This window comes from Cebus imitator, unplaced genomic scaffold, assembly GCF_001604975.1.
Source record: "Cebus imitator isolate Cc_AM_T3 unplaced genomic scaffold, Cebus_imitator-1.0 Scaffold145, whole genome shotgun sequence".
Taxonomy (NCBI): Eukaryota; Metazoa; Chordata; class Mammalia; order Primates; family Cebidae; genus Cebus; species Cebus imitator.
Window position 1 is genome coordinate 7,919,890 of NW_016107460.1, and position 13,464 is coordinate 7,933,353.

The following is a 13,464-nucleotide window of genomic DNA, read 5'->3' on the forward strand; positions in this document are numbered from 1 at the left end:
AAAAAAAAAAAAAAAGACAGGAGAAACACTGCACAAGAACACACGAGTGAATTCCTTTACAACTGGGGAGTGAAGAAAGGCTTTTTCCCTCTGACTCAATAATCCAGATACAATAAAAGAAAGAACTGATCTGTTTGGCTACATTAAAAGATCTAATGTTTACACAGCCAGAAAAAAAACAAAAAGACAAATGACAAAACGGGTTGAAAATATCTGCACTATTGATCACAGATAAAGAGCAAATACCCTTAATATACAAAGAACTTTTAACACTTGATGAAAAATGCAAAAACTCTATAGAAAAACGGGCAAAATAAGTAGACAACTCATAACGTATGAAAACATGTTCTACTCCACTCATAATCAGAAAGACACAAGTTAAAACTACCCTGTGATTCCATTTCTCACCCATCAGATGAACAGAATTCAAAATCTGGATGACAAAGACCAACGGTGAGGCAGTAGGGGGCAGGCATCCTAATTAATATACTGCCAGCAGGAACAGAACAAGATCTCCAGCCCCTCTGGAGGGAAATGGGACAGTATCTGACAAGACAATCTACACACTTACCCTTGACCCAGCAAGCCCAGTGCTGGGAACTCACCCTGGAGATTCAGCTCCCACAGTACGGAAGTGCACATGCAGGACCGTTCATCTCAGAGGCATCCATCCCTGAGAAGTCTTGGAAACGATTCAAATACCCGAACATAGGAACCTGGTGGAACAAACCTCGGTACATCCACACAGTAAAGTGAGAAAGCCCTTTAGGATGCCTGGGCATGACTGCCAAGCATAAATAATGCCAACCCAAGGGGGCACTCAGATGAGGAGCAGATAACTGTGTGGTCTCAGAGTCTCCCCACAGATCGCTTATTAGCTGCAAGGAGAAAAAATGTAACTCTACAGTGGCGATATCACCGAAGAGCACCACAACCAACCTCGCCCAGGACGGACGCATGCACGTCTGAATGTGGGATGGCCGCAAGGACAGCCCCTTGCTCCCACATACTGCCCCGGGAAGGCACAACCTGACTCCGACCATGAGGAAGCATCAGATGAACCCAAGGGACGTTCGTGTTAAAATGTTTTTTAAAAAGGGAGACTAAAAAAAAAAAAAAAAAAAAAAAAAAAAAAAAAAAAAAAAAAAAAAAAAAGCTGAGGAACTGTTCCAGACTTAAGGAGGCTAAAGACACACAGAAACCAGACACGAGACATGATCCTGAACTGGATACTGTACTGGAGGAAAAGGCCTTCGAGGACAGGCATGGATCAGTTCAACAGACCTGGAACACGGGCGGGAGGTTAAAGTACTGATTCAGTGTTAAATGAACTGCAGTTGACAACTGTAGTGTGGTTATGGAAGAATATCCTTCATCTTGAGAAACACTCACTGAAGCCTCATTAAGGGTCAAGACTGTGATATCTGCAATTTACTCACAAATGGTTCAGAAAAATGTGTGCATCTACACATGTGCACACACAGAGGGAGGAAGGGAGCATGAGAGCAGGTGCACATAAAGCAGCGGGGCCCACGGTGGCCACCAGTGAACCTGGATCAAGAGTGACCCAGCGCTCCTTGTCTTTCTACATCTTGTCCATAAGTATGAAATTATTTCCAAGTATAAAGTTTTAAAAGAAATAAAGTCCTACTAAGCCACTTTTTTACAATGCTAATAAGATGAAGCAAGCCACAAATTATGAAAAAATACACAATACGAAAATGCGGCACAGTATTTGTATCCAAAATATATTTTTTTTAAAACTCCTTCTCGATAATAAAAAGACAAATGACCCAATATGAAAATGGGCAAGCCAAGGGAAAGGCCACTTCACCAAGGAAGATTATGAAGGGCCAGCAAACTCATGGGCAAGTACTAAACACAACAGTCATGGAGGAAATGCAGACTGAAGCCACGGAAGTCACTTCGCACCCATCAGCACGTCTAAAATAAAGGACAAAACCAGAGGCGGGTGAGGATGCAGCTCCACTGTAACCCTCTGGTGGTGCTGGCCCGCCTGCCTGGAAAGACCGGCACATCTTAGAATGATGCCATTTAACCGCCCTGCGACCTAGTGCCTCTGCGCCATGTGTTCACCAAAGAGAAGTGAAAAAACGTTCATAAAAAGATTTGCCCAACAATGTCCCAAGCTGCTTTATTCATCAACTGAGGTAGTCTAGCCCTGGAGAACGAGGAAGCAAATTCACACCACAGAAAACTCAGCAAGAGAAACAGATGAGCCGCACGGATGAGCCCCAGCTGCTGTGCTGATGGGAGGTGGCCCTGGGGCCCGCTCTGTGTTCTTTGCTCCAGGGAAGCCCAAGAGCAGGGGAACTGTGCCGTGGCTGCAGCAGGCTGAACGATGCCCCCCAAGACATCATGTCCTCATCCCTGGACCCTGGAAATTGTACTCTGTAAGGAAAGATGGTCTTTCTGGGTGCAACGAAGTTGAATCTTGAGAAGAGAACACTGACCCAGACAGGTGGGCGGGCCCTCAGTGCCATCACAAGTGTCCTCACAATCATGAGAGGCAGAGGGAGATCTGGGACAGACACACAGAGGACAGGATGACACAGAGCCGGAGCCCAGAGATTCCAAGACGTTGACCTTGCAGGCGAGCGACGTGGCCACGGCTGAAAGAGGCAAGGAACAGATTCTCCCTGGAGCCTCCGCAGGAAGCACACCTCTGCCGACAACTCGCACTCAGCCCGGTGACGTGACTTCCGGCCCCCAGAACTTGAGAGAATACATTTCTGTTGCTTTGAGCCACCAAGTTTGTGGCGATTTGTTACAGAGGGCACAGGAAGCGAATAAAGTGCTGGGAGAAACCAAGCCAGCCTTTGCTGAAAGGGACAGGCGCCTTCCCAAAATGCTGAGGAGTTCTGTATCTTGATGGCAGCGGTGGCCACACAGGCGCACACAGGAACCAGAACTCACAGAATGTATGCTGAGCCCTATGAAGGTCACATATGCAAATTCCACTTGAAAAAAAAAAAAAAAAAAAAAAGCTGGGCCCCTGAAGTGCCTGACACCCTGACACCAAACCCCTCTGCCCCTTACCAGGCATGAGACCCAACTGATCCCTGTCACTGCTTCTGCTGGAGTCAGCCAGGCTTCGGTTTCCAGTAATGAAAGAGTCTCAACTAACCCATCCTCCCAGCTGTGCACACACGCATGAAGCGGGCCACTCAGCAGAGGATGGGTTTGTGGTGGTTAATACCGAGTGTCTTGATTGGACTGAAGGATGCAGAAGTGTTGATCCTGGGTGTGTCTGTGAGGGTGCTACCAAAGGAGATGAACAGTTGAATCGGGGGGGCTGGGAAAGGCAGACCCACCCTTAATCTAGTGGGCACCATCTAATCAGCTGCCAGCGAACATAAAGCAGTCAGAAAAACATGAAAAGGCGAAACTGGCCTAGCTTCCTAGCCTACACCTTTGCCCGTGCTGGATGCTTCCTTCATGCGACCATCGGACTCCAGGTTCTTCAGTTTTGACAAGCAGACTGGCTCTCCTTGCTGCCCAACCTGCAGACAGCTTACTTAGTGAGACCTTGTGATGGTGCAAGTTAATACTTAGCCAACCCTCCTATAAATGCATAAATCTATCCTATTCGTTCTGTCCCTCCAGGGAACCCTAACACAGGGTTCTTTGTGACCTGCTCCTAAAATCACTCCCCAACTCGCTTCCAGATGTGGGGTCCTCAGCTGTTTCTGACTGCATGGCAGGAGACGCTCACCCACGAAGCACGTGGGCTGGGCAGGAAGGCGGCACTTCCAGATGTCTGTAGGAGGATGGGTTCTGCTGGGTGCACAGCCCTGTGAGTCATGCCCGCAGCCACAGAGCATGGCTAGATTCAACACGGAACAGGGTGATCCCTGCAGGTCACTCCCTGAAGCCGTGTGAGGTCCCGGAATCAACTAAAGGCAAGAAACCTTCAGGTTCCCAAAGTGAAAACCTCCGAGCATCCGCAGAACAGAACACATTGCAGAGGTATGTTGACCCGGGCAGGCCACTGCCCACAAACCTCATCACTAAACAAAAGAGGGGGAGCAGCTCCACGTTTAACCCAAGACTTGCAGAGTCAGTGGTGCAGAAAGAACTGCAAACAAGTGAGATAGGACGGTCGTCTCCCAAGGCTTCGTCCAGGCCTGGGCCTCCTGAAGACAGTTCCAACAGGAGTAATGAGCCGCAGCCCCGCACCACAGCAGAGACTGAGCAGGGAGCAGCTGTCACTGTGAGAAGCACCCAGCGACGTGCTGCCACCGCAGGGCCAAAACCAAGGTGAGACGAAGACCTGCGGCTTCCAAGACTTGGCGCCCAGCAGAACTAAGCTAAACCAAGGCGGTGATGGAGACAAAGAAAGCCTTACTTCAAAACTCATCAGGACACCACCAAGTTCAACAAGGATTTCATTTAAAAAATAGTAATAATAAAAAATTAAAAAATGAAATGCAACAAGGACTCCATTTAAAAAAAAAAATAACACTAAATTATACTCAAACATTGTTTCATGCTTTGTGAATTTCACTGCAGTAAAAAAATAAAAATTCAGACAAATCAAAAACAATTTCTATAAAGTGAGTCAGTACCTTTCTTAAACCGGTAAAAGCAGCCCCACATTCAGGACAAAACAGAGGAAGACCCAGCACAATGGTCTCCACTCTTTAGCAACCTCAAGTGTATACTGTTCATGTTCACCTACACAGACAGCTCAGCGTGGCCGGCTCTGGGGCACCTTTGACAGGAAAGCCACAGGCTTCAGTGGACACAGACACGGCCACGTTCTGCATGGCATCGAGCGTGGGGACTCTGCTGGGACACACGCTCTGCTCCAGGGGATAGAGTCAGTATTATTTTGAAAGATCTCAAGAAAACCCTCAAGATATCTACATTTCCAAGTTTTAGCAAATTTAAATGGATATAATTTTCAGAATGAACCATGCTCTAAGTACAGAAAATTCAAAAGCCACTGTGGGGTCCTGGGCACCTCGAGCAGCACTCCAATTTCTGTTAAACACATTTATTTCAAAGGATATGAGTTAATACATAAACAATAAATCAGTCAGATCTTCAGCCCTTAGAGATTTGGGGAGAGGGTTATTGTCATGTGACCCGCAGGAAAGGACTGTATTCACCCGAGGCCCCAAGAGGATGCCCGCTTCTTCAGACACAAAACGCAGCCGAGACTCTAGGCTGGTGCTTTTTGCAGGTCTGGCCGTGCTGTATTTCATGCTCACGTTAGAGGGAGTTTGCACCATCACTCATTCAGTCAGCAAACGTGTCCAGAGCCCACACTGGCATGCACACAGCATTTGAGAAGACGCAGCACTGTGGCAGTCAAATGACGTCACGCTGCCCCAGGATCCTGGGGAGAAAGTGGTCTGGACAGGAGGGACCACTTCTTTGGTAGTTTCTTTAGCTTCTTCACAGCAAACCCAAACATAAATTACAGTGAAAAGGTTTTAGATGCTTTGAATAAAAAAATGCAAAAATGTAACAGATTAAAATCAATGAGTGTGTCTTCACAAAATTTTTGTTCCTAGTTGGTTTCCAATGACTACCAAATAATAAGGGCTAAAAGAATGCACGCAGACTCTGGTGCCTGCATGTGACCTGAACACGGCATTTGTCCCACGTTCTCATCAGCCCAGGTGGCCTCCTTCTCATCTGTGCATACCATTTACAGGTGAATCCTTCCAGAAAGGGCCCCAGGACCCCGTGGCTTTTACCTTCTGATCTGATGCACGAGGTCACGTGAAGCAACTGCCAACAGCCTGGTGCGCTCTGGCTCTCCCGGCAACAGGAATGTGTGCGGAATGCAGCAAGGCCACAGGGAGAACAGATCCTTGAGTCAGGGGTGACATGAGGAAGCCACTGCCAGGGAACAGACAGGCTGCCCAGCTTACACAGGAAGACATCTGTCCCACATCATTTTCCAGAGGAAAGTACACTGCCAGGCTTTGTCCATTTCTGCTTAAGTAAAATACTTAAAACATGTACACCCGGGCCGATCGGATGTGTGATGACACTGAGAATGTATTCAGGGTTAGGTGTGATGATGGTGGTCAGTGACACTCCAAAGCTCTGTCTTTTTGAGAGCATGGCGAGCCATTTGTAGATGAAAGGATACAACGTCTAGGATTATTACATCTAGGTTACCTTCAATAACCCAGGTGGAATGGGACGGGAGAAAGAGATGAGACACGAGCGGTAAACCGGGGCTGGGGGTGGGTGCGGGGACCGCACCACATGCTTCTCCACCTTTAGCTTTGAAATTTTCTATAATAAAGTTTTTTTACAAAAAGAAATGTACATGCCAAAATGTTTACAGATGAAATAAAATTATGCCTGGAATTTGTTTCAGAATAATTCAAAACAGCCTGTGGGAGAGGGTACAGAAGCAGATCGTCCAGGGAGCTGGCAGCCGGGGAAGCTCCATGGGGCTCATCGCACCAGCCTGCCTGCTCTCAGCTGCGCATGCAGCTTCCAAGACGCAGGGTCCTCACCAAAGACAAGCAGGAGGACGCCACAGCGGAAGGCATGACCACACTGAAAAATCCCCGCCCAGCAGAAGCAGGGTGCTCTGGGAGACGCTGCCGAGGACAGGGTGGCTGAGGTGGGAGGGCCCCGCCAGGCCCGCCCTGGGCTCCTCTACCACCGCCACCGCCATGCAGATGGCCCCGCCATTGTGCTTTTCTCCTCCTATGTCCCGCTCAATTCCAGTTTCACCCGCTGGATGATGAACCCGCTTCCAGTGGTTCCACAGAGCGAGCAAGCTGTGTAGAAGGCCATTTCATACACTGCAACGTTTCCATTCCAGAATTCACCCAGCAAAGTGCAATGATGACAGTAAAGTGGAGTCCAATATTCCGAGTTACAATCTACCAACATCAGAAAGCACCGATGACAGCCAGGCATGGCAGCTCACGCCTGTAAGCCCAGCACTTGGGGAGGCTGAGGAGGGCAGATCATTTGATGGCAGAAGTTTGAGACCTGCCTGACCAACATGGGGAAACCCCATCTCTACTAAAAACACAAAATTAGCCGGGCATGGTGGTGTGTGCCTGTAATCCCAGCTACTCAGGAGACTGAGGCACGAGAACAGATTGAACTCGGGAGGCAGACATTGCAGTGAGCCAAGATCACACCACTAAGGGATGACAGAGCAAGAAGGACTCAAAAAAAAAAGAGACAATGAGTGGTTCCACAGCCTCACCAGCACCCGCGCTCCAGACGCCCATGAAGTGGCCACCATCGAAACTACCCGCTGTCAGGAGTTTCAGATGAGGGTTAAAAAGAAATAAAGTGTCACTTAAGACATCTTGGTTTCGGCATACAAACGCCATAATCACAAGTAAATTACAATCAACGTTCTCTAGAAGACACTGCAAGTGAGACGCCAGGCCGCCTGCTCCTCCCCAACTCCCCCCACAGCCCCTGGGCACCACACATCAAGCATCGGGTGCTGCCAGGGCACCCTGAGGCCCTTTTTCCTCGGCTCACTCCCCAGCCCTGGCAGTCCCATCCCTCTCCATGAGCCACACCCACCCTAGAGAGCCCCTCCCACCCAAGGGTATGCACAAACAGCGCGGCATTTTAGCTGAAAGTTCTGTTCGTAGGTAAAGTAAAGCAGAACTGGAACAGCAGTTTCATTAAATGACTGTGACTGCAACAGGCCACAGAACACTTGGCACCTCTGGATGTCTGTACCTAATTAGGACTCGGAATTGCAGGTACTAGAGGTGTGGACAATGGCCAGTCAGCTCGCCGCTGCCCAAGAGATCAGAGATATCCGATGGCAGCGACACCCCGACACCCTGCCCTCTGGCCTGAGGCACAGCCCAAGACCGTCCTCAGCATCTCATGCTCCTTCTCAGGCTGTTCCTGACAGAGCTGCCCAGTGACGATGGCAGGCCAGATCAGGGCAGATCGCCATGGAAGAGGTCCTGTCAGCCATTTTTTGGCTTCTAACTTACTTGTTAAAATGATTCAGAAGTGCCCCAATCTGCAGTTTCAGTGACCCTCAGTCAACCTTGGTCTGAAAATATTAAATAGAAAACTCCAGAAGAAAACAACCTGTAAGTCCTAAACTGTGCACCACTCTGAGCAGTGTGATTAGATCTGGCACTGTCCCACCCAGAACGTGAGTCACACCTCCATCCCACGTATCTGCACAGTAGGCACTACCCACTCATTGCAGTTGAGAGGCAGAGAAAGAGACAGATACATTCAATTTCGTTACTGTATATTATGATAACTGTTCTATTTTATTACGTTATTGTTGTCTGATCTCTTACTGTACCTAATTTATGAACTATATCACAGGTACGTATATGCAGGAAAATACCTAGTACGTACTGTGTAGGGTTCAGTGCTACAGAGATTTCAGGCACCCACTGGGGTCTTGGAACACACGCCCCTGGATAAGGCAGAATACAGGATTGGCTTTTTCAAACAGAAAACTAAATCTTAAGAGTAGCAGGATTTGGGTTTTTCAAAGAATCTACATTAATGACGTAAATGATGTCCACATATTTTATTTCTTTCAACTGAACCTATAAAATCTTACTCTTAGTATTATATAGGTATATATAAAGTTCCCTATGAGAAACCATCTCTAACTTGTGCAAATTCAAGCTTTACCACGCTTAAGTAGAAATACATTAAAATGGCCTCATTTTTCAAAATAATTACCAATTCGATAATCAGGAATTAATGCTATTATGATACATGAAACTTACTGACGTATTAATTACTCCCAGCCAGCAGAATGTATATGATTTGTGAAATATATATTTGATCTTCATCCAGTTTCCTGGTATACAACTCCTGAAATCCTTGGAATTTCCAAAGTGCTATCTTTTGTGTGCTAATGAGATGACCGTGGTGGGTAGCCCCCAGGTGGCTTCAGAATAGGGCTGCTCACAGAAAGAATAAGGCAGGGGGAGAAGAGGGACTGAAGGTCACGTTTATCATCAATGGTCAATGTTTAATCAATCACGTCTACATAATGAAGTTTCCATAAAAACCCAAAAGGACTGGCTTCAGAGAGCTTCTGGACAGCCAAACCCACAGAAGTGCCCAAAGGGCGGTGCCCAGGAGGGCACAGGAGCTCCAACCCCTTCCCACATTCTTTGCCCTCTCCATTTCGTCTGTATCCATTGTAACATTCCTTACAACAGGCTGGTAAATGTCAGTGAAGTGATTTGTACTTAGTATTTATAACAATCACGCCTGTTTTTAATGGAAAGAGCATCTACATCTATCCTCAGCTCACAGAGCTCATCGCCAGAGGAACCTGAGCGCAAACGGGCTGCTCTTACATTGCCGTCCACTCCTGCAGGGCTGCTGAACACGTATTCCAGCTGGAAGACGACCGCAAACGCGGGGTGGCTGACCATCTCCGGGAGGCGGAGGCGGCTTCTCAAAACCAGAGCTTGGCTTCCAGAGCTGGGTCAGAAACACAAACCGGGGGCCCATTAGAACTCCAGCTCCCATCTTTCCCACGTCCACGTTGACACTGCCACCAAGGGCCAAGAGGACACCCTCGGGGACACATCCACCATGCAACACCTCGTGCTCTTCCAAGTGGTGTGGAAATTCCCCAAACCAATGCTCTTTTTTTTTTTTTTTAAGAGATGGGGCTCTCACTATGCTGCCATGGCTGGCTGGTCTCAAACTCCTGAGCTCAAGTAATCCTCCCTCCTCGGCCTCTCATTGCTCAAGTCTTTTCCAAATCACCAAAGCTTGCCTGCAGGCCTAATACAGCCAAGTTATCAGGAAATGCCACAGAAGATGGAGGCTCCTTCTTCAAGGCTGGCCCACAGCAGAGGACAGCTGGCCTCTGCCTGGCACCATGAGAGAGGAAAGGCATGTCGCCCTGCAGTGATGTCTGTGACACCTGATTTGGGAAGCACCAGATTAAACAGAGCAGCAGGTCTTGCTGCCCCCTTGTTCTCTGTCCTATGCGAAACTAATCATAGAGCATGTCTAGAAGGCAGCATGCAAGGTCTCCACAGACCCTCAGCAGCCACAGCTGGAAGCTTCCATAATGCTAACTCCAAAACTGTCAGAGCACAAATGGAAAACAAAGTGTGGGGAGGCTTTTTCCAAACTTCCAATTCCAAGGTTTGTTCCTAATGGGTACAACTTGGCAAGATGACAGAAAGAGAACAAGGAAGAACTCGCACGTGGGTGAGTCCACACTTGACATGCACAAACGACCTCATTTCATCCTGATCCCTTGTATGCCCCCACCCAGCCCTGGGGACTTGGGAGGCAATACCTGGTCTTGGAAGAGGAGACCACTTTCCTGCTGAAGCTGGCTGAGCGCGTCAAGGCCACGTCCATCTCAGGTACCAGCACAACCACCTGTGGCCTCTGCACGAAGCCCAGACCGTTGTGCACACCCACACGCAGGCGCCGCTCCAGGATCTCCAGGGCACCACCGTCCAGCAGGCCACATCCCTGGAAGAGGCACAGGCAGAAGGAATGAGCCCTGGCACAGACGGGAAGAGGGAGCTCGCCAGAACCCCTGGGAGAGGTGAGCAGAGAGAAGAAACCGGAACAGAAGTTGCAGGTAACTGCCCATCAGATGATGCTTAGTCAAGATGAGTCCAAGCAAATGACAGATACAGCACCCAATCCCTAGCCACTGGCCCTGGGGCATGGCCCAGGTAGTTTCTGGCATTTCCAACACAGCATGATCCTCTCAGTGCAATGCATACCCTCAGATGCCTTGGGATCCCCAAACCCCAACACTAGCTTTCCAAGTTTAAGATGACCATCTCAAAATGCAGCAAACTCATATTTGGCTCCTTCAAGACTCCTCCAAGGTCCCACAGCCCACTTCCCCGGAGCCCACTTTCCCGGAGCCCACTTCCCCGGAGCCCACTTCCCCGGAGCCCACTTCCCCGGAGCCCACTTCCCTGGCCCACTTCCCTGGGGCCCACTTTCCCGGAGCCCACTTTCCCGGAGCCCACTTTCCCAGAGCCCACTTCCCCAGAGCCCACTTCCCCGGATCCCACTTTCCCAGAGCCCACTTCCCCAGAACCCACTTCCCTGGACAATGCTGGAGAGATGCTCAGGGGCAGAGCTTATCACGTTTCCACTCTGTCTACCCAGAGACCTGAGACTTAGCATACAGGGGGAACTGTGCTTAGGCACTACATCATAAACCAATACAAACAGAATCTGCCCCACAGTGTCACTTGATATTAACGTATTTCATCTAAACAAAAAATGTACAGGCACCCTAACAAATGAACAAGGACATTCCCCTGGCTCTTAGTGTGTATTAAATTATGTGATCTTTGCAAAATAATCCCTGAATTTTCAAGTTTTCTTTACTGTCAATTAAACAAGCTGAACAGGCCTACATGCAGCCTATTAGTCTTCAGATAATGAAAATAAAACTATGCAGATAACTGAGTATCTGCCAGTTGGATTGGAACAAAAATACAAAGAGAGCAAAAATACGTAATAAAGTGACTTTTATGAGAATATATAAAATTGAACAATGATACTGCTAAATCATCTCTACCCTCACACAATCCACCCTGAACAAGAAAACAGCAGGAACTACACCAAGGAAATGGATGTCGCTACTGCAATCCTATTCTCTGCTTTGTGCTTATGTAAGCCCAAATTATGTGGAACTGCATTTTCAAGAATGGGTAGGAAGCAAACAAGTCCAGCTCATTGTCTCTCTCTCTCTCTCTCTCTCTCTCTCTCTCTCTCTCTCGCACGCAATGAATAACTTGCTAACTTCACAGACTACTAGGATGGGCATCTGAACCATTCATTCTCACAACTCAATATTACAGCCCTACTATGTGCCAACCCCCATGTATGCCCGTCACGTGTCATGGTAAACAAAACAAGGTCCCTCTCCTGGCGATGCAAACGCTCCCCACAGGAGACAGACAGTAGCAGAGAAGGTGGCCAGCTGTTCCCAGGAACGGCTGAGCGCCCAGGAGGAATGCAGGGTGACAGCTGGAGACACGGTGGCAAGGGCAGGAACAGGGCCCCTGCAGGACAGTCAGGGGACCCCGTCCAGACCCGAAGCCTGAGGGGAAGCACACAGAGATTTGCAGGAAGAAAGTTCAGGAAAGTCAGCTACGTGTTCCAGGACCCACGCAAGGACAAGCATGAGTCCGAGGCCGCGGGCGGAGGCATGCCGGAGCCCAGGACTGCAAACAGGCCCAGGAAGCAGCACACAGTGAGGCGGAGAAAGCAGCAAAGACCCAGCCGCACACATCTTGGAGGGCCAGGAGCCTAGGGCTCAGTCCAAGGGCAATCGGAAGTCAGCAGCATGTTTTAAACACAGAAGAAAAATGGCTGAATTTATGTTTTTACACTTGATCTTAGCCAAAAGGCCAAGAAGAGATGAATTTATGTTTTTAAAAGACCTCTTTGACAACTGAATGAAAAATATGTTCTCTGCAACAAGTGAACATGACAGGGACACTTCCTCAGAGAATTTCCTTCCCCCAAAACCTAAGGAGCAGAAAACGCCACCAATCAAGGATGGTGGCTAACTGAACACAATGGCCTTCAGGACCTGAGCCAAGACAGGTCCCAATCCTTGAAGCTCAAAGTGGGGAGTGCAGGCGCCATGCCCAACTCTGCCTCCACCCCAGGAGCTACGGCCGAGGTGGTAAAACCCTGGGAATTCCACCAAACCCTCACGGCAGTTGACTCATTCACAGCTCCGGGAAAGGGCTCTTTAAAGCCACTCCCTTTGCCCTGTAACCTGGAGCCCCCACCTCTCCGACTCTGGACTCGGCCAGTGACCTGCTTTGGCCAATGGGAGAGTAACAAATTTAATCCAAACAGAGGCTTGAAAATGTCTGCACACTTCCAACTTCTCTCTTAAACACCTGTCTGCACGAGAGCAAGCCCAGACTGACTGCCACAGGAGGAGAGGCCACAGGGAGCCACGCCAACCAAGGTCATCCTAGACCGGCAGTCCCCAGCGGACCAGCTAGCTCATCACAGGCCCATGAGGGTTTTCCAAGAAAGTCCCTTTTACCTCCTGCGCAAGATTCTACTAAGAGTCAGGATACACATGCAAGAATGCTCAGCCACAACCTGCAAACAGCCCAAAAGTCCATCAACAGTAGAATGGATCCATGAATCCTAGTGTCCTCACACAGACGACCATGCAGCAAAGAAAGTGAGCAAATGGAGCCACACCCACTACAGACTCACGGGAGCACAGTCTTGAGCGAATGAAGCAAAAACAAAACAGAAGAAAAAAGTATGACTTCATTTAAAGACAGGTCAAAAGCAGGCAAGCCTATATTGTTTAGAGATGCATCTGCAGGCGGTAAAACCAGAACAAAAAGCCAAGACGTGATTAGCACAAAAGTCCGGGGGAATGGGCAGGGTGGAAGGTGCAGCCAAGACGAGATCCACAGGGCTCTGTGGGTGCCGGGCACAGGGCCTCCCTCTGCCCACGGG

The 13,464-nt window shown here is 48.8% G+C and overlaps 1 protein-coding gene across 17 annotated transcripts in view; it reads right to left on the reverse strand.

The window, feature by feature from the left end:
* NPHP4 (nephrocystin 4) overlaps positions 1–13,464 on the reverse strand; it is a 138,001-nt gene that overhangs the window by 78,851 nt on the left and 45,686 nt on the right. For all 17 annotated transcript variants that reach the window (XM_037743541.1, XM_037743547.1, XM_037743540.1 and 14 more), the window contains 2 exons: positions 10,286–10,467; positions 9,324–9,450 (listed from right to left, as the gene is read on the reverse strand). In XM_037743541.1, the coding sequence (XP_037599469.1) occupies positions 9,324–9,450; positions 10,286–10,467 (309 nt within the window). The remainder of the gene's footprint in view (positions 1–9,323; positions 9,451–10,285; positions 10,468–13,464) is intronic.